General features: G+C 42.4%; 1 protein-coding gene across 4 annotated transcripts in view; it reads left to right on the forward strand.

Moving 5' to 3' along the window:
* Positions 1–22,545, forward strand: part of PALS2 (protein associated with LIN7 2, MAGUK p55 family member) — a 190,705-nt gene that overhangs the window by 117,096 nt on the left and 51,064 nt on the right. For all 4 annotated transcript variants that reach the window (XM_068236026.1, XM_068236023.1, XM_068236027.1 and 1 more), the window contains exons 5-6: positions 5,885–6,112; positions 14,446–14,577. In XM_068236026.1, the coding sequence (XP_068092127.1) occupies positions 5,885–6,112; positions 14,446–14,577 (360 nt within the window). The remainder of the gene's footprint in view (positions 1–5,884; positions 6,113–14,445; positions 14,578–22,545) is intronic.

Below are 22,545 nucleotides of genomic sequence, written 5' to 3' on the forward strand. Positions count from 1 at the left end.
ATAAAAAGTGGTTTATTTATAAACTATTAAAAATCCTCTTCAAATAGTGCGAAAAGTGTTTTTTAAAAATGAATAGTTTCATCAAAGTAACACCTAATGTAATCAGTGACGGATGACGCCAGGGAGGCTAATCCATTTGTTAGGGGTGTTTTTTTTTGTACTATAATATCACAAACATAACTGCTGCGTACCTAGTTGACAGTTCTGTAGTCCATTGCTGTCAGGAATGGCTCTTACAATTAGAATAACGGCTGTTATCTCCCGGAGCTCTGCGCAGTTATTTATTTTAGTTTCACGGAGGGAGAGAGAGGACCCCGGAGCAATGAATCAGGCAGAGGGAGATCAGCTGATCAGTGAGAACGTAGGGTGTCTATGCAGAATCCTCTAGCGAGTGATCTCTTTGTCGCTGCAAGATTTATTGGTTTGTGTTGAGTTCTCCAGGCAGCTAAAAGTTAATAAGAAAACACAAACCCATAAATCTTGCAGCGACAAAGAGATCACTCGCTTTCAGGAGATAAAGAGGATTCTGCATACACGCCGTAGTCTGGTTGCCGGGCAATGACGTCAACAAATTACGTTCTCACTGATCAGCTGATCTCCCTCTGCCTGATTCATTGCTCCGGGGTCCTCTCTCTCCCTCCCTGAAACTAAAATAAATAACTGCGCAGAGCTCCGGGAGATAACAGCCGTTATTCTAATTGTAAGAGCCATTCCTGACAGCAACGGACTACAGAACTGTCAACTAGGTACGCAGCAGTTATGTTTGTGATATTATAGTACAAAAAAAAAACCCCTAACAAATGGATTAGCCTCCCTGGCCGACATCTGTCACTGATTACATTACGTGTTACTTTGATGAAACTATTCATTTTTTAAAAACACTTTTCGCACTATTTGAAGAGGATTTTTAATAGTTTATAAATAAACCACTTTTTATTTTTTTTCTATTTCGCGGAAGAACCCCTTTAATGGGCTAGTTCCCACTTGAAGAATGTGTTTTTCACATGCAGAAAAACAATTGACAGCAATACAAAACTGCCAGAAAACTCATGCAGAAAAACTGACGAGTAGAGACAGGCCCTAAGATGTGTTCATATAAAAAAAAGTATATGCTGGATCAGGTTTTCTTTTAACTTGTCTGCAGTGGCAACAAATTTTGTTATACCAGATAATGTAGGTTACTTGAAACCTAAACCGCCCTGTAGGCTGTTTGGTGTCCACTTGATTGTCACAGAGTGGCTGCATGACCATCATCTAATCGGTTTCTGATGTACTTAAAGGACCACTATAGCGAAAAAAGTAAGGAGATACCAGCCAGCCTCCCTACTTGCTATTTTGGCAGTTAGACTTCACAACTGCCATTCAGGAAATGTATTTGAAAACAATGAAAATCCTGAGAATCCACCATGAGGAGATGGGCTAGTTCAAAACCTGTCAGTTCTGTCAGATTTAAACTGCCTACTTTCTTCTCTGTAGTGGACCTTTAACAGTCTGTTCACTGAGGATGCTGAAACAGTTAGACAATATATATATTTTTATACATAATATTTGAATACCGGTTCCATAAGTAATTTATAATATCCAGTCCTTGCCTATAGAATAACCAAAAGTCCGATGCCATTTACACACCCCCACCACATGCTGTGCCGATGGCTGAAGTTCGGCTATATAATCGCCAAACCCCCAGCACCCCATTTACTCAGTTGGTGCCGCCACAGCTGCGAATTATAAAGTGATCCATGGCAGTACCTAATTTAACAAGCGGGCTTTGCACCCAAATTAACTTATTTGCACAGATTGTATTGGAACAAGCCCTTAGATCCCTTTTCCACAAGCAGTTGATAGGCAATGAAAAGACTGTCAAACTTTCACAACTGCTGGCTGCTGCCTGGCAACTGCTGGCTGCTGCCTGGCAACTGCTCAGTGAGAGCGCAGTTCAGCTGCTTGTGGAAAAGGGCTAACCATTTGGAGTTTTGAAATATAACAATGTGATAAGTTCACGTATCACAGCCATTGCCTTTTAATTTGCACTATCCAGTTGTCCTCTGCCATGCTCTGCATTTGCATAGAGGGTTCAGTACACTGCTAAAACTGAGCACACACATCCTCCAGGAAATTAATTTCTGCATTCAGCAGTTTTAATACCAAACCTTCCACCACATCCACAGAATAAATGTGTTTGATGTTAGGTGCGCATGATTTGTCTCGTTTGTGAAGTAAAATAAAGCAGTCAAGCTAAAATGTCATAAGAAGGCCTATGGAATACAGCTGCAATCACCGGCCATTGTTTACACAGAAACAGCAGCTCTGTAATTGTTACATCTGTAAAATAAATATGATTACACTCGCTGCCGTTTGCTTCCTGTGTTATGGAGCAGTGACTCCAGAGCTGCTCTTGTAACTGCATCAGTGATTATAGGAGCAAGGTATCGCAGAGACGCCTGTAGGACTGGGACAATATCTAATCAAATGTTTAGAAACCAAGAGTAAAAGGGAAACTGTTCCTCGTGATACTGGGAAAATGAGGATCTTTTCTGTCTAATAAAACAATGGCTGTTGATTTCATAGTTGTCTTTTGGATAGATGTAATGCAGCAATAGCCATATGGCCAGTCGTGCCCTGCAGCTGGGTCTGTATTTTCAGAAACTCACTCTTTGTAAAAAGGGCAGATGTATCTCGGTAATGTCATGACATCTGTCTGCTGTGCTATGGAATCATATGAATGTGTACATTTTTATCTGCTCTGTGTTTAATGTACTGACTGCTCTTCCCACACATCATATCTCTCCCATTACCTGTATCAGACGTACATCTGTAGTCTCTTCAGAACAAACAGCAGTGAGCGGTATTGCTAAATATATATTTATTCTTACTCCCCCAACTTACAGGTACTGGCTTTTATCTACATGTGCTTTTTTGTATTTTCAATGTAAAACCTTCCAATTATGCTCTTAGTTCAGATTTATAGTAGAAATAAATATGCGGTACATGCAGTACATGCAAGCCCTATCATGGCAATGAATAGAATTTAGTTAGAATGAAATTGGAATCAGAACAGATTTAAAGTGAACCCGAGGTGAAAATAAACTGATGAGATAAATTAATTATATTTATCCTCCTACTCCTAAAAATGACTTTAATCCCAGGGTTTTATATTTACACATTTACAAAGTAGGTTGAATGTTCTACGGTGTCTAGCAAGTGGCAGCCTATTAAGTGTCCCAGCATTAGAAAAAAGGTTGATAGTTAATGTATTTTATCTCTCCCTGCCCTTAGAAGTTGTGCTCCGCCACGTTTATGGCTGTAATTTGCTAATAAGTTATGTTTGCTATATTGCTGACTAAGTGACAAGACAGAAGCTGTCGCTTCCATGCCTAGATATTAACTCTTTCAGACCGCAAAATCAAACAATTAAAACAGCCTGATTTTTAAAATGCTTTGTACTGTGCATACACGTTTATCTCATCATGGAACATATTGGTTTGGGTACACTTTTTAAAGAAAACCTGAGATGAAAGGGAATGAAGGATTTTTACTTACCTGGGGATTCCTCCTGCCCCCCGAAGTCTGAGATTCAGCTGAGTCGCGGGCTACTACTCAGGCGCTGGTCTGGGCTGTGGGCCTCCTCCATCGTAATCCCATGGCCGGGAGCATTCTGCAAAAACACAGTTACAGTCTTGATGAATTGCGCATGTGCCAAAAGCTCCCGACCACAGAAGTGCAATCTGGTGCTGCCTTGTAGTGACTTTACGGGGCTGACAGCGGCACAACAGAGGACATGGGGTGAACATCGAGGGAGTCGATGGCTTACAGTGGGCTGGAAGAAGCCCCAGGTAAGCAAAAATCCTTTTCTCTTATTCATCTTCGGTACACTTTAAAGGACAACTGAAATGAGAATATGGAGGCTACCATATTTATTTCCTGCCTAGCAGCCCTGCTGATCCGTTTGGCTGCAGAAGCGTCTGAATAACACCAAGCATGCAGCTAATCTTGTCAGATCTGACAATAATGTCAGAAACACCTGATCTGCATATGCTTGTTCAGGGTCTATGGCTGAAAGTATTAGGCAGAGGAGGATAAGCAGGATAGCCAGGCAACTGGTATCGCTTAACCTCCCTGGCGTTATGATTATTTCCAGATTTAATGTCTAAAAGCCATACAATTTTTTTCACAAGATTTTACACCCTAAAAACAAGAAGAAAAAATACCTCAGAGAGGGCTGCAGAAGCTCCTGCATGAAACTTACTCAGGCACGGGATTACCACCCTGTTTTACGGCTTTCCATCCCGAGCCTGACTCGGGATTACCGCTAAGGAGGTTACAGAGAATCTGTACTGTCCTATTTTGTACAATAAACATACCAATCGAGTCACTGTGATCTCCTGGGTCCCTCTTTGCCATTTCTACCGCTCCCCGCCGCGATTCTGGCTTTTAAATGCCCGTTTTAGGCAGTGTTTTTATTACATAGTGAATTATCTGCACCCCAGTCTGGGATTAGCATGTGACAGGCAGCAACTCCTTCCCCTCTCAGCCTCACAAACTCAGAAAACTGAGAGCAGAGACCTGTTTGTGAGGGATAAACAAAGCACACACACAGAGCCTGCAGGGGGTGTGCATAACTTGTCCCTATCACAGAAGAGGCAGCTACTTCCTCACTTAAGGTGGCCATACACTGGTCGATTTGCCATCAGATTCGACCAACAGATAGATCCCTCTCTGATCGAATCTGATCAGAAAGGGATCGTATGGCCACCTTACTGCAAACAGATTGTGAATCGATTTCAGCCTGAAACCGATCACAATCTGTGGAGCTGCCTCCCCCCCCCCCCCCCCCCTCCCCCATACATTACCTGACCCGGCCGGTGCGAGTCCCCTGGACCCAGCTGTCTTCTTGTCCGCTCGGGCTCCAGACCGTTCCTGCAGCTACTGAACTTCCTGTCCAGGGGCGCTCTACTGTTTAAACTTCCTGCCAGGTCAGGAAGTTCTGTGTAGCAGCAGCCGGTCCGGAACCCAGCGCGGAAAGAAGACAGCGGGGACTCGCGCCGGCCGGAACAGGTAATGTATACCCGCTGTATTGCGTCGGTCGTCGGGCAATCGAACGCCGCTATCGATGCACTCCTGACCTGCCGGCGATCGAGAGAAATCTTCCGCACGGACGGATCGACGGGAACGATCAATTTCGGACGGAAATTGATCGTTCTGTCAGCGGTGTGCGCGGCGATTTCACAGCCGATTCGATCACTGTGATCGAATCGGCCGTATATCGGCGGGAAAATCGTTAGGTGTATGGGCCCCTTTAGTTGACAAAGCTTGACAAAGAAAAAAAGATTAGATATAATACAGAGACAGTGCAAATAGAAAAGGCTGCAGTAATCCAGAACACATTAGAACAGGTATAGGATAGAAGAAATAAGGCTGAAAATTTTGTTACAGAGTTTCTTTAAAAGGAAATAAATATGGCCGCCTGCATATCCCTCTGGCTTCAGTTTTAATTTTCCTTTTCCTTCAAAACAGAATTTGTATCTTAGTTCTGGTGACATGACCAGTGTCAGAACATTATTCGCATGCTCTTTGATAATAGAGATGATCATCGTGTAGACTGGAACATTTGTTTATAGGCTTTGCCTGATCCGTTATTCCCTCAACGTGCTTAAGGCCATATTCTCAGTCTCCTTCAGGCCTCTTGAACACTACATGCGATTCCTATTTTTTTTATACAATCCGATTTTTGATTCCGATTTTAAATCAGAATAAAAAATCAGATCATATAAAAAAATCTGAATCGCTTGTAGTGTGCAAGAGGCCTGATTTATGTTTTCATAATAATTCTCAGAGGTAAACTTGTTTATCATGCCTGTAATCTTATTACTGCTCATCTTTCCAGGGTGTGACCTTTAAAGTGGAGAATGGTAATCTGGTAATAGCACGGATCCTGCATGGTGGAATGATAGATCGACAAGGTCTTCTTCATGTGGGAGACATCATTAAAGAGGTCAATAGTCACGAGGTTGGAAACAATCCAAAAGAATTGCAAGAGCTGCTGAAAAGTATTAGTGGCAGCGTTACACTGAAGATACTTCCCAGCTACAAGGATACAATATCCCCACAGCAGGTCAGTGTCACAGAGCACTTTATTTACTGCATTGTATACAATACAATCTGAATAATCTGACAGAAAATGCAGTTGTTCATTAAAAATGGTACCGTACATGGCAGACCTCAAGGCAGACTGAGGCAAAGTATAGAACCAGTCTGTAGACTAAAGAATAAATGCATTATTTTTGCATAAAGAGGTTGTGTGCTGCATGTGATGCTCTTTATTTGCATGAGAAGTAGTTTTGTAATTTGTAATCAATGAGTGATTTCTTCATCAGATCCTGAACATACAGTAACCTCCAAAATTGTACTTGATATTAATACACAGTGTGATTTGATTTGATGGGATGGAGAGGGAAGCATCAGTTAGCCAATTGCTATTTAAAGCACACTTGAGCCGGGGAAAACGTTTTTGAAGTTCCTCAGTGTCCTTTTTGTCCCCTTCATCATTCAGCTGTCGCTTGAGGTCCGCTACCTGGCAGGGTCATGCACTATGGTTTGGTATCCTTCATTCTGTGTCAGTGAATCACAAGGTATTGCAGGCAGAGGTTCAAGGCAACACCCATAAAGATGGCAACTTCCATATTCTCTCACATCAAGTTTCCTTCATAATTGTTTTTTTTTTCTTTACACACTGATCAGACCCACTTGAGAGAGAATTACTGTATCTACAGCAGGTGGAGTCTAGTGAGTGTTCCAGTGGTGTCATGAACTGTGACCTTTCTAAAAGAGTATAATCTTGTTATAAGAAATTTGGGTATAGGAAACAACCTCTCCAGGTCCCGGCCAATCTCCATTATAAGTCTATGGGACCAAAGCCTGGTATAGTAAACCCGGATATAATACATATTTTTGGCCCCTATGTGACGTGTACTCTGGATATAGTATAACGTGGGTGGCGCATGCCCTCTTCGGGCTTGTTGCAAGTGAATTGATGCCTAATAACATTTGTAAGAAGAAGAATGGCACCGGTGCTGGATATACAGTACTGTACAAAAAAAAGCAGCCTTGGGAAAATGAGCAATAATGTGAATGTAAACAAGAGGATGCAGCGTTACCACTTTGCAAACACCAATAAAAGTATTGTCACTGTCCTCCCACAGCATTGTACGCAATTCCCTTGTCTGTGATGACGCTTCTAGTAGTGTGTGGAGCGCAGTACAGGCTACTTTCACTTGTAGTGCAGATCAGAGCAGGCCAACTCGCTGCAAAACTTAGGAGAGTAGAGAGGAGACTGCAAAGTCTTGTGAGGTATCAGAGCTACTTGTATTACAGGGTTATCATGATTGGCTGCATTTTGAAGAGAGGCATGATGATTTGCTAAAGTGTGAGCGGAAAGTTTTGCATGACAAGTGCTGCAAGTCCCACCAGCAGAGGTATCTGAGCCACTCACAGGAAGTGAGTGGCTGACTCTATTCAGTGACGGCTGCAATTTTTAAGGAGCCCTGGATACTGTGCCAGCAATTTGTCCAGCCTGGCTATGCAGCCACAATGTATAGTTAAAGGACAACTGTAACAAGAGGGATGTAGAGATGGATATGGCTGCCATATTTATTTCCTTTTGAACAATACCAGTTGCCGAGCTATCCTGCTGACCCTCTGCTGCAAATACTTTTAGCCATAGACCCTGTATAAGCATGCAGCAGATCAGGTGTTTCTGACATTATCGTCAGATCTGACAACTGGTAGTGTGTAAAAGGAAATAAATATCGCAGCCTACATATCCCTCTCACTACATATGTTCTTTAACCTTGTACTCCACCAAATGTGCAAGTGCTTGTACTATACCTCCAATGGGAGGACAGAGTTGGTCGTTTGCAGCAGAGAATGTACCAGGGCATGTTGGGCTATTTCTAGAACAATTTCTGATACAGTAAACCACTTTTCCTGGTCCCTTGAAGTTTACCATAACAAGATTATACTGTATATATTTAGTTATATTTATTCATTGCCGCAACTGAATTCATTAATATTAAAGCGTGTCCGTAGTTTTCTTAATTGCAAAAAGAAAAGTCCTCCATATTTCAAATATACTGCTCAGTTGCATAAAAAAAAAATATGATCTCAGCTCCAAGCTTGTGTCAGACCATTTACTTTACTGGTATGGCATAGGAACATGCAGCGTCACTTTGCTTTATGTACAATGGTCAGTTTTCCAAAGTTGATAGGCTGCTTTGTCATTTCCCCTCTCTGATACCACTGAAAGCGTTAAGTCAATTGGTTCTGCAGCCTGTCATGCCAGTGCTAAGAGCACCGACAATTACTGCAGCAGCCAGCGTGTGGAAGTGGTGTTATAAACTGATAAATGTGCTGCTCAGTTATGTAGAGATGAGCACAGGACATTTATCTTCGCCTTTAGCTGCTTATCTGCTTGAGGTTTCTTTCAGGTGGCAGAATATAAAATTGCATTTTCCAGTCCTGACACCCATGCTTGCAGTATAACGCCGTTTCAGGAGGGCACACAGTTGATCAGACACATGTGGGATTTGCATCATCATGCCATGATTACATGCTAGCTTTACTATGCAGTTACATTTTTAGTAATTCTCTCCTCTACCATTATCGCCGTGCAATTTATTTGAATCATTTAAAAGGCCAAGTTTATCCAAATCTGCTATTTCAGTCTTGGGATGAGGCCAGTGCTGTGTCCTTGTTGGAGTGACTCCAGTGGTTATATCATTTTGTGTGAACTTATAAATCCAGTTAAAACAGATATTTAACAAAGGATTTACTGTAACCATTGTATATGCTTCAAATGCTGAATACTGATATTTCCCCTGTGGAATACGAAGCAAAGATCAGATCCAAACAGATGTGTATAAATGACTACTTGTGACTTCCACAGTCTGACTCGCTACATGGCTGCTTCATTACCTGTGTTTGCCTTTTGTGGATTTTAATGGTTACTTAAAGCAAACCTGAAATGAAAATAAACTGAAAAGATAAACTATTGTATCTTCTTGTACCCATATTCTTATTTTTGTTTAAAAAGGTTTAAAGTGGGATTATATTCCCAAAACTAAAATTTCAGTAACTATTCTTAGTTACTCAAAAGAACATTTGAAAGCCTTCCCACACATTCTTGGTTCATAAAAAAGATACATTTCACTTCAGTTTAAGATAGCTTATTTCTGTCTCATCGGCAAAGGCAGAAGATACTTTTTTTTTTTTTTTTCTCCCTCCCCTCCTTCCTCCCTCTGCTGAACAGAGCCATCACCCTGACAACAGCTGACTACACTTCAGCAGAAAGGTAGGGGGCAAAGTGAAGGCAAATGCATCAGAGAGCTTCAGCTGAAAATGATTACATTTGCCATTAGCCAGAGATATGAAACAAAGCTTGGAACAGAAGCGCCAAAGTAAGGTAAAAACATTTAAAAACCATTTAAAAGGGGGCAATAGTGGTTGGACCTACCTCCCCATCAAATAAACACACTGTGTTGGTATAGGCTCATAAGTTCATCAATCATACCATTTAATCAAGTACTCCACAATGCAACATGTTTTGTAGGTTCTATCCCTCTTCATCAGGCAATACAGGGAGCAAAAACTAGTACGGGTCTGGATCAAAGTCAGAGGCGCTTGACTTTGATCTAGACCTGTACTAGTTGTTTGCTCCCTGTATTGCCTGATGAAGTGGGATAGAACCTTGTATTGTGGAGTACTGGAATAATGGTACGATTGTTGAATTTATACCAACACAGTCTGTGTTTATTTGATGGGGAGGCAAGCCCACCACTACCCCCCCCCCCCTTTTTAAATGTTTTTACCCTACTTCTGTTCCAAGCTTCGTTTCATATTGCCAAGTCCACCCCTGGTAGAGGGGTGTTGCCCCTTGTTTCCTGTTTACAGAGTGATTTCTTAATGTGAGTGGGGTCAGGTTAAAATCTCCCCACCTGCCTACAGAGTGTATAAAAATTATTTTAAAATCTTTTTATTGTAATGGTCTTTTTTTTTTATTGAATGTTGTATTTTCATATGACAGCAAAAGCATACAACAAATAAACAGTAACAAGTAATTTAATTAGACTGATGTGTCATATCAGTTTATTTTGACATCTTTATCCAGTTTTGGGGGTATAGTATGTTGAGGGGCACTTATTTTTTCACAACCTCATATTTTTATCACAACCTCCTTATTCTATTAGGATGCCAGTATGGCTTTATATGGTAGCCACAGTGATGTGAAAAACTATTTGCCCCCTTGCTGATTTCTTATTCTTTTGCATGTTTGTCACACTTAAATGTTTCTGCTCATCGAAAACCGTTAACTATTAGTCAAAGATAACATAATTGAACACAAAATGCAGTTTTAAATGATGGTTTTTATTATTTAGTGAGAAAAAAAACTCCAAATCTACATGGCCCTGTGTGAATAAGTGATTGCCCCCCTTGTTAAAAAATAACTTAACTGTGGTTTATCACACCTGAGTTCAATTTCTGTAGTCACCCCCAGGCCTGATTACTGCCACACCTGTTTCAATCAAGAAATCACTTAAATAGGAGCTATCTGACACAGAGAAGTAGACCAAAAGCACCTCAAAAGCTAGACATCCTACCAAGATCCAAAGAAATTCAGGAACAAATGAGAACAAAAGTAATTGAGATCTATCAGTCTGGTAAAGGTTATAAAGCCATTTCTAAAGCTTTGGGACTCCAGCGAACCACAGTGAGAGCAATTATCCACAAATGGCAAAAACATGGAACAGTGATGAACCTTCCCAGGAGTGGCCGGCCGACCAAAATTACCCCAAGCGCGCAGAGAAAACTCATCCGAGAGGCCACAAAAGACCCCAGGACAACATCTAAAGTACTTCAGCCCTCACTTGCCTCAATTAAAGAGGAACTGTAACGACAAAACGGCCCCTGGGGGGTACTCACCTCGGGTGGGGGAAGCCTCAGGATCCTAATGAGGCTTCCCACGCCGTCCTGCGTCCCTCGGGGGTCTCGCTGTAGCCCTCCGTACAGCCGTGACGCAATATTTACCTTCCTGCGCAGGCGCTCTGATGGCTGTCGGCGCCGAAGTAGGCGAAAATACCCGATCGCCGTCGGGTCTGCTCTACTGCGCAGGCAAAAGTTTCTGGCGCCTGCGCAGTAGAGCGGACCCGACGGAGATCGGGTATTTCCGTCTATTTCCGTGCCGAAAGTCGCCACAGCGCCCCCGCTGGAGCCAGCAAAGGTAAATATTGAAGCTACAGTCGGCTCTGTCGCCGGCTGTTCGGAGGGCTGCAGCGAGACCCCCGTGGGACAGAGGACGGCGTGGGAAGCCTCATTAGGATCCGGAGGCTTCCCCCACCCGAGGTGAGTAACCCCCAGGGGAGGTTTTTGTTGTTACAGAGTCTCTTTAAGGTCAGTGTTCACGACTCCACCATAAGAAAGAGACTGGGCAAAAACGGCCTGCATGGCAGATATCCAAGGCGCAAACCACATTTAAGCAAAAAGAACATTAAGGCTTGTCTCAATTTTGCTAAAAAATATCTCAATGATTACCAAGACTTTTGGGAAAATACCTTGTGGACCGACGAGACAAAAGTTGACCTTTTTGGAAGGTGCGTGTCCCGTTGCATCTGGCGTAGAAGTAACAGCATTTCAGCAAAAGAACATTGTACCAACAGTAAAATATGGTGGTGGTAGTGTGGTAGTATGGTCTGGGGTTGTTTTGCTGCTTCAGGACCTGGAAGGCTTGCTGTGATAGATGGAACCATGAATTCTACTGTCTATCAAAAAATCCTGAAGGAGAATGTCCGGCCATCTGTTCGTCAACTCAAGCTGAAGCGATCTTGGGTGCTGCAGCAGGACAATGACCCAAAACCCACCAGCCACCTCTGAATGGCTGAAGAAAAACAAAATGAAGACTTTGGAGTAGCCTAGTCAAAGTCTTGACCTGAATCCTATTGAGATGTTGTGGCGTGACCTTAAAAAGCGGTTCATGCTAGAAAACCCTCAAATAAAGCTGAATTACAACAATTCTGCAAAGATGAGTGGGCCAAAATCCTCCAGAGCGCTGTAAAAGACTTGTTGCAAGTTATCACAAACGCTTGATTGCAGTTATTGCTGCTAAGGGTGGCCCAACCAGTTATTAGGTTCAGGGGGCAATTTATTTTTCACACAGTGCCATGTAGGTTTGGAGTTTTTTTTCTCACTAAATAATAAAAACCATCATTTAAAACTGCATTTTGTGTTCAATTATGTTATCTTTGACTAATAGTTAACGGTTTTCGATGAGCAGAAACCTTTAAGTGTGACAAACATGCAAAAGAATAAGAAATCAGGAAGGGGGCAAATAGTTTTTCACATCACTGTACATCAAAATATAAACTTGGTCTGGGAAAGTTTTTTTTTAGTTTTTTTTTTTCTTTTCACTTGTTATGATTTTTCCCAAATATTTAATTTGATTTCTGGAAAAAAAAAAAAAGCATTTTATGTTTTTTCATAAGCCCAAAGAACAGGTGTAAAATAAAACCTACCTCCACCTCTCTTTCCCAAGTAGGAGTCCATTAATGAAACTAATTTGTGCAATTGCAGGGAAATTGTGGCAGTTGGGAAAGGCTGTAACTCAAAAACCAACAAACTCAGAGCTTAAATTTGGTATGGCTTCATTTGGACATGGTACCTACTAGTAACCAAAGAGTTACACAATTATAAGACTAGCGTGATCGCTAGGCAATCAGCAAGTAAAGATATCTGCCTCTGTAATGCTGAATACTCACCTGAAGACGCAGGTAGGTGGATCACAACAATGTCCCCCCGATGATGAGCATGCCCTGATCCATCTTCCTGCCCGCAGGAACACATAATGTCACATGATGGGCGCAAACAAGAGTTCAAATAATCGCGGCACTTTGCGCGGGAGTCATTGAAATCTTAAAGATCCGCATTGACGGTCATTATTGCAGCACGTCGCAAAGTGTCGTCAGCCTAATCGCACACTCATACCTACATCACTCAAAAAATTGCCGGCCGTTGGAAGAATCGCGTTTAAAATTGCGATTTGGATACAAGCCTTAGAGTACCCAAGGTGGGTTCTACCATCAATATTAGGACACAGAGGCACATTCTGCATACTATCACCAGTATGCAGAATGTGCCTCTGTGTCCTAATATTGATGGTAGAAACCCACCTCGGGTTCTCTTTAAGTCTCTCAGTTCAGGTACTCCATAAGGGGCCCATTTGTGGGTGAAATGCAGAAGCTGTCCATTTTTTTTATTTTTTTTTTTATTTATTTTTTTTCCCCTCCTGTTTAAAAATATTTTTAAAAAATCAGTTTCTTAGGCAGTCATGCCGATGTCTTGTCTTCGGTAGTTTTTTTCGGTAGTTTTTGGATCACGTACCTCTACAGCTAAAATGCATCCTGTGAAGACAGACTTGGATCACATCTGATCTTCATGCGTGTTTTAGTGCATTAAATAGTACATGGACTCAAAGTATTAAAAGACAAACCGCTTGATTCACGCGCTAATCCGGTTAGTGAGCCTAAAGACATAGTGGGTGCAATCACGGAGTTAAGTGGTTTGCACCCATACATCGCGCACAGCCCAGGGCAGTGCACGCGCAGACGGTAATAGTGCGCTGTGCGACGATAACTTCTCACCCGCTGCTCTGTAAACGTTGCACGTGGTGCGACGAAAATGGCTCATTGGGTGCCCCCTGATGCGCAGTTTTCGTTTACAGGGCAGCGGGTGCGACGTTATCGTCGCACCACGCACTATTACCGGCTGCACGCGCACTGCCCTGGGCTGTGCGCGATGTAACTTTGCGGGGCTATTAGTGCCCGCAAAGCTACTTTTTAGGCACTAAGTGGCTGTTCACTCTGGCGCTATCACTTAGAGCCAGTTAGTGAATCAAGCCCGAAGGGTCATCCTAACAGCCAGGAAAAGTATTTTTGAAATAGCATGCTGTATAACCACTGCACATTTGAGTTCCCTTAACATGGTCATTATGATGAACACGCTGAAATCAGCGCATGGAGATTTTGGCACAGCCGGCGCCATTATAGGCCGTAATAGGAATTACGGCTATAGCAGCGCATATGGAGTAATTTCGACGCCGTCGGAAGATGGAGCTGAAGTTACTTTTAAAACCTAATAATTCGGCTTCCAGCAATTGCGGGAAGCCGAATTATTTCATTCCCCACTATCCATGGCGGCCTGGAGGGGGAATAGTATTTAATACGGCCCGGACTTGTGCGGCAGCAGGATCAGCCATATACCGGCTGTGTCCTGCGCCCAAGTTTCCTGCGCCGTTCTCTCTCATACGCCATTATGATACTGGATGAAATTCTTTCAATACACGATCTAGTATACATAGTTAATGCTGTTCTCTTTTTTTTTTTTTTTTTCTCTTTCTTTTAGGTATATGTAAAGTGCCATTTTGATTACAATCCCTTTAATGACAATTTGATTCCCTGTAAAGAAGCTGGTTTAAAGTTTTCTAAAGGAGAAATATTGCATATAGTTAACAGGGAAGATCCAAATTGGTGGCAGGTACGTACGTACAACATATCTGTTAATGAGATTTAAAGTGCCCCTGAACTGTATGAAAACTGTAAGATAAAACCCATGATGGGCTAGTTTACCTTTTACTAACTGTGGGGCTGTTGCTCATTGACATCGGGGTCCCCCTGTTCCCCATTTCCTGTCCCCGCGCCTCCGCAGCTTCCCGGAAGTTCTTCCATGCGGTGCAGAGCAATAAATAAACTGTGTAGAGGCAAGTTATGGAATGTGCCTGCGCAGTGAAAGAAAGCATCATGAACGAGAGCTTTGTTTTCACTGTCCTGGCGCGATTCAGAACTGCACCTGCACAGTTTTGAGATGCACGTAGCTACAGGAAGCAGTGTCTTTGGACTGAAGATCCAGTCGATGAAGAGAAGGTGGGGGCTGGGTGTACCCCGACTGCAACGAGCGGCAGGACAGTTAGTAAAAACTTAATCTAGCTCACCATGGGTTTTATTTTTAAGTTTTAATACTGTTGAGGGATACTTTTAGACAAATATGATTGTTGTTTTTTTTTAATGTTTTCTAAGTTAATAATAAGAAACCTAATCTTATTTTTTGTGGAAAAGGGTTGTTTTGCTTTTATTGCAGTCACTGTTTCTAAAGGGAACCCTTATTTCTTGTCCTTGGGACCTCCATGGATTTCTATGAATTGCATTCTTGCGTTTTTCATGCATTTTTTAAAATGCAGCGCTTAAAAAGTGCAGCAGCCACTGCGACTGTGTTTTTCGAAAAGCACATCGCACCAGTGTGTACAGGCCCTCAGGATTTTCATGATTTTTCAAAAGACTTTCCAATTTTAAAATTATAGTAGAAAAAGACCGCTCAACCTCTGATACCTTGTGCAAGGTGCTGGAAACCAGACAGCAGAACAGGAACACAGGGAGGAAGTCCGCACACTCGCTGGTATATTCCAAGGGTTTTTATTTCAATCCAAATCGCACATACAGAAATTGGCCAATTTCTGTATGTGCGATTTGGATTTAAATAAAAACCCTTGGAATATACCAGCGAGTGTGCGGACTTCCTCCCTGTGTTCCAATTTTAAAATTGCAGCGAAAACGCAGCAGTGCGTACAGGCCCTAAGGCTGAACGCCCACTTGCGAATCCAGACTCGCTCTCAAAATGCTGAGTGATTTTGAAACTTTTAAACCACGTGATTCCCAAGCGATTTAGAGAAAAGCAGTTTTGGGCCCTCATTGTCCTCTAGTAAATCACTCCGATAATCGTGCAAGACCTGCAATTGTAATTGCTCCATCCATTTCTATTATCCTAGCAGTTTTGGAATGGCTGGTGATTGCTGCGATTCCAAATCGCGGCTAAAAGCCTTATAATACCCTAAGTTATTGTTTGGTTTCACTGTGAAGCCCTTGCATATCCTGGGAAATGTATTTGTGGAGTTGGTGTGTTAAATTAGCACATTTACTCCCACTCTAAAGCTTTTTGGTTCACGTTACACATGCGGCAATAATAGGTGTCCTCCAAAAGACAGCCGGTTGTCATACTGAGATATTCATTGTTTTTGTTTTTTACAGTTGGGCAGTCGGTAGATCTGCATCAGTATGGGCTACCATCTCACACGACATTATGTACAATACAAAGGGCGGGGTTGAATAACAGCCAAAAAGAGACCATTTTGGCGTACTAGGTACCATAATGGTACAATTATACATCTTCAATGGTTTTAAAGCTTCCATGCCATACTGATGTGCTTTTAAAAAGCACACCAGTACGGCATGGAAGCTTTAAAACCATTGAGATGTAATATTGTACTATTATAGTACCTAGTACTCCAGAATGGTCTGTTTTTTTTTTTTGTTTTTTTGGCTGTTATTGAACCCTGCCTTTTGTATTGTACATAATGTCTTGTGTAAGATGGTAGCCCATACTGATGCAGATCTACCGACTGCCCAATAGTAAAAAACATGAACACATTGTTAACTGTAGGCTTTTGACATTTTCTTTTTCTTGTGGATAAGAACAGTGCTCTCTTTATCATTCTTGCTTATTCCATGACTCTGCTGCTCATTTCTGGCTGCATAATTTGTCCATTATTGTGTTATACATCAGAGTGCACATTTCGCTGTATAGCGTCCTTTCTTTCTACTTTCCTTTCATGTTGTTTCGGGAAAACACAAGCATTGTCTTTCTCTGATCAATATAGCAATTACAGCTTTGTGTTCACAAGATTATGGTACCTGTGCTCTTTTAGTAGCTGGTGTGTCAGCATTTTCCCTGCTGTAGTCTCTTGTTTGTACTCGACTTCTAATTGCCTATACACATAATACTACTTGCAGTAAAAACACAACACAACATAGAATTACAATAAGTATTAACACTTGACATTCCCTGATCTATAGAAATTCACATTTACCATGGAAGATGTATGTAGGGTGTGCTCACCTGAAATATGTCTATAGAGACTTTTCTTCTGATTCAGCGCAATTCTACTTTTCTCATTTTATATCAACTGTGAGCTTATTGGCAAGAACACAAGGTGGCTGATCTCCTTGATCATCTTATCTAATTTAAAGAGACAATGGTCATGATTCACAAAGCTTTTTCACCTGTTTTCCTCTACTTTCACCTTATCTACGTTACATTTTTAAGCTTCCAAAGAGCAAAAATATATAATTAAAGGAATACTGTAGGGGGGTCAGGGGAAAATGAGTTGAACTTACCCGGGGCTTCGAACGGTCCCCCTGCAGACATCCTGTGTTGGCGCAGCCACTCACCGATGCTCCGGCCCGGCCTCCGGTTCACTTCTGGAATTTCAGACTTTAAAGTCTGAAAACCACTGCGCCTGCGTTGCCGTGTCCTCGATCCCGCTGATGTCATCAAGAGCGCACAGCGCAGGCCCAGTATGGTCTGTGTCTGCGCAGTACACTCCTGGTGACATCAGCGGAAGCGAGGACATGGCAACGCAGGCGCAGTGTTTTTTTTACTTTAAAGTCAGAAATTCCAGAAGTGAACTGGAGGCGGGGCCGGAGCATCGGTGAGTGGCTGCGCCAACAGAGGATGTCTGCGGGGACCATTAGAAGCCTCGGGTAAGTTCAGCTCATTTTCCCCCGACCCCCCAACAGTATCCCTTTAAGGTAAGAAAAGTAATACTGAAATGAAGTTAATCAGGAAAAACTTACTTTAAACGATTATTTTGCTTGTAAATGTGCTGAAAGGAGCTCTGTGAAGCTGGCTCTCTACAGTCAGCACACATAAAAATTCCATAATACTTGGTTAGTGCTACATTTGTGCCCATTTGTGCTGCAGAAATTAAGATTTGTGCTGCTTTCGTTTTCAAGATAATAGCACTTAATAATTCCAAAACCATACCATCACCCAGCGCCCGTACAACAACCTACAGGCATGAAGCTGGTATGGATGGGTATTGCTGTGCATGTGCTATTAAAGTTTTTGAGATATTCACATTTTTATGAAGGTCAAACGTTCACTGAGGCTCACTCAGCCTATGCAATGCTGTAGGGGGGCTGAGTAAACTTTTGACCTTTATAAAAATGTGAATATCTCAAAAACTATAAAAGCACAGATGTGCACATGCACAGCACAATCTACAGGCAGTGTCCATTCTATAAATTCCTGGCAGCACCTACCCTACAACCATCTTCATCTCCCTCAGCACTTTGGAAAAGATGTGTCTGCGCTTTTTGTTTTTGCTGACTGGGGCTGCTGCATAAACTACCAGTAAAAGAAGATACATTTGGTGTGACAGGTGGTAAAAGAGGGGGGGTACTGCTTGGGCTTCCATATCTACTGGCACAGGCACCTCTTGCTTTTCTTGCCCTCATCTTCTTCTTCTCACTCATTTTTACATATCCCTCCTCCCCACAGTCACTTTAACGTCCTTGGCGGTAATCCCAAGCTAGGGTCAGGGCGGAAAACCACAGCTAAGAGCGGTAATCCCGACCTCAGCGGCCGTTTCTACATACCTCCCGGGGGATCCTGACGTTGGCTGCCATTCTTCTTCCTCTCCTCCGGGGCTCTGCTTCCTGCTGGTGAGATCGCCATGACAGCCGGCAATTTCACTTTAGAGTTGCAGCGCCACCCAGAGGATGGAGGAATAACAGCAGCACTGGAGCCGGGGAGGTGAGTGATTGAGAAACTGCTGCAGATCTCCCTGGCAGCATGATTTTTTCCAGGCTTTAGGGTCTGAAAGGGTGCAAAAAAATTGCACCGCTTTTAGACCCTAAACTCCGGAAAGAATCATAACGCCAAGGGGGTTAACTTTCTTTTCTGCCCACTCTCCTTTACCCTTCCCTACAATTTCAGCTATCCATTTTTCCCATGCGATCTTTCAGCATCAGCTGCCTACCTTACGTCTGTGTGGATGAAACTCTGTGGCTGGGACCAGTGTCCCAGTCATCCTCACTGCTGCCACCCAGTGTCTGTACAGACAGAAAGCATGCTGTATTACATATTACAGACACCAGGTGGCAGCAGTAAGAATGGATGCAGACTGGTCTGTTTTACTTCAGTGACTCTACTCAGCATTCCGTTTACTGTGCAGCCAGACAGGCATGGCCCGGCTCAGCACAGCCTACGGCCGTGGATCGGGGGTTGAGGACTCCTGGTCTATGGTGAATGGGCTTCTTGTGGACCCCCCAGCTGTTTCTAAGCTACATTACACTAATCCCTGCTGCACCCACCAGTTACACTGCACTATACACTATACTAACCCCTGCTACCCCACCAGCTAAGCTACACTACATTAATATTACACTACACTGTGTTGCACTAGCACTATACTACACTAACACTTCAATAATGCATCTGATCCTGTTGCCGTGCTCTTCTTCATGTAGATATGCTCCTATTGCTGGAGATATAGCAGGACACTGCGCCTCCTGCCGCAGTACAGCTTCGTACTTTTTTTTGGGGGGGGGGAGGGTTATTTGTTTTTTCTTGCGTCCAATATAGCTGTTTGATAGCAATAAATAAATAAATGAAAAAAAGGATAAAGGAAACTTTGAGAATTGCCTAGTAAAAGATGTACTATTCCACAACCTGTTAGGTTTAGAGCCGTTAGAATAATAATACCTCTTTTGAAGCAGGTCTGTGGCTTTTTAAAATTAAAAAAAAAAATTGCCGTAATCCATTTGTTGGCAGCACATTGTGTGTGTGTGTGTGTGTGTGTGTGTGTGTGTGTGTGTGTGTGTGTTTTGTTGCTCTCTGTTGCTCTTTCACAAGAAATAAAAAAAAAAAAAAAAACTTTGAACGCAAGACGGCCGCAACCCCTGAAAGTACTTCTGGGGCAAGGCAGCGTGTACATACCTCAGACACTTTTTGGTACATCTAGTGGTGCACGAGAGATCATCAGTGCACGAAGGAGTTTGTCCTGGTGTAGTTTAAGATTTAGGGACGAACCGCACAAACAAAAAGTGAACATGGGGAAGGCTTTTATGCATGACATGACAGCAAGAGGTGCAAGTGGGCGGAACTGCTGTAACAGCTCAGCCTAGATAGTCGACTTTTGAGATGGCACCATATGAGAGGATGTGGGAGAAGAAGCATGAGGTTATTTGCAATAAAGGGTATGTCTTTAATAAAGGGACATACCTATGCATACCTATGTACGGATTATATATCGAAAGAGATAACTTCAGGTATCCTTTTAAGTTAAAGTAACATAAGAAAATAGTCATTTATATTTTTATATTTCACCTTATATGTATGTATACCTGTATATTGTCATTTTACAATTTTGATTGTGAGGGTGATTCTTTAATGTCCTATATGGTTAGCTTAGGTCTAACCTTTCACCTTGCTTCCCGACTCTCTGTTCCTTCTTTCCCCCACCCCTTGATGTTGTTTAGCCAACTATTGGCTGTAAGATTGGCCTTAGAAGAAAGGCGGGTGCTTGTGCCAGTTCCAAAATCATGAGGCTTCCGTATTAACGTATGAAGAGACAGGATCTGTACAGACAGGGCTCTATTCACAATAGGCAGTTAGGTAAAATATCTCATGCGGTATTTTACACTTTTTTTCCAAATTCACTAAAGTTTTCCCCACATGAGGCGGAAGTTCAGTAATTTACTGAACAAACATGCCTTAACCACTTCACCACTGAGGGGTTTTACCCCCTGACCACCAGAGCAATTTTCACCTTTCAGCGCTCCTTCCATTCATTCGTCTATAACTTTATTATTGCTTATCCCAATGAAATGAACTATATCTTGTTTTTTTCGCCACCAATTAGGCTTTCTTTAGGTGGGACATTATGCCAAGAATTATTTTATTCTAAATGTGTTTTAATGGGGAAATAGGAAAAAATGTGGGAAAAATTTATTATTTTTCAGTTTTCGGCCATTATAGTTTTTAAATAAAGCATGCTACTGTAATTAAAACCCATGAAATGTATTAACCCATTTGTCCCGGTTATAAAACCATTTAAATTATGCCCCTATCACAATGTTTGGCGACAATATTTTATTTGGAAATAAAGGTGCATTTTTTTCAGTTTTGCATCCATCCCTAATTACAAGCCCGCAGTTTATAAAGTAACAGTGTTATACCCTCTTGACATAAATATTTAAAAAGTTCAGTCCCTAAGGTAACTATTTTTTTTTTTTTTTATTGTATTTTTTTTTTTTTTAATTACAAAAAAAAAATAAAAATTGGGGAGTGTGGGAGGTAATGAGTTAATTTATTGTGTAAATGTAATGTTTGTATATGTAAAATGCTTTTAGGGTGTAGTTTACTATTTGGCCACAAGATGGCCACAGAGTGTTTGTTTACATGCGACCTGTAAGCGTCCGGAAGGACGCTTACAGGAAGCAGTAGGAGGCTGGGAGACTCACAATGATCTCGCTGTTTCTGAAAGAAGCAGCAGATCATTGCGGGGGCTTAGATCAACGAACGGGAATGGATTTTCCCGTTCATTGATGAGCGGGCGGCGGCGTGCACGAGCGGCGGGTGCGCGCACACGAGCGGCGGGAGCGCGGACAGCGGCGGTAGCGCGGAAGGTACGGATTTCTCCGTCCCTGGTTTTTTAGGAGGGAAAAAAGGGGCGGAGAAATCCGTACGCGTGGGGGTAAAGTGGTTAATTCACTAAGCCCTGCTCGGTAAGTGTCACTTACCAGCCTTCTAGCAGGGCAGCAGGCAGGGAGCTGTGTGAGCGACTTGGTTTTCTGTCCAATGCAGCCTGTCATCCCTTTAGATGTGCTGCAGCCATTGGGGTTAGCTCTTCTGTATGCTACAATACAAATATGCAAATCTAAAGGGATGCAGGGAGGCCTGCAGAATTGTCAGCTTCCTCTGATTTGATACACTGAAAGACCCACCCGATACCCCATCAAATCAGAGTGAGAAGCAGACTGTGTGGCTCTCCCTATTGGCTGCCTGGCTCTCCCCAAAGGCTGTCTGTCAATGTTACCGCACAGAGACAGCATGTAGATGGATGTCATTGGCTGTTGTGAGCTTGAGAAAAAAAAAGAACACTTTTGGCCAGTAAATATGCGGAAATCTTTGTAAATTGACATTTCCTAAGGTAGTTACCGCACAAGTCGGTAATTTACCTCACTAGTCGGGAACTGTGATTTTCTGTTCGGAGATAGGTTTAGTGAACTGTAACTTGGGAAGGTGATCGGTGAAATCAGCTGTTTTCAGCATTACCGAAATGTGGTAATGCTTTGTGAATAGAGCCCACAGACAATTTTTTTGTGTTCGCTTCAGTAGCATGTGCCATTGTGCACTGCACAGGCCTGGGCTAGGTAGCTCATGAGAAACCCAAGAGCTCCCAACCTATTTCAGTTCATAGTGTATGGTATAGTTTTATATGGCTTTTTCTGAGGATTCTTGTTCATTACGGTGTGAAAAGGAAATGTTTGAATGCGTTCATTCACTGAAATGTTTGTGTCAAAGGGTCAGACATCGGAAAAGCAAGGTGATGGTTTAATATGTGATTCAGACTTACAATTATTGTGGGCTTATTGCCTCCAGCTATTC

This window comes from Hyperolius riggenbachi, chromosome 5, assembly GCF_040937935.1.
Source record: "Hyperolius riggenbachi isolate aHypRig1 chromosome 5, aHypRig1.pri, whole genome shotgun sequence".
Taxonomy (NCBI): Eukaryota; Metazoa; Chordata; class Amphibia; order Anura; family Hyperoliidae; genus Hyperolius; species Hyperolius riggenbachi.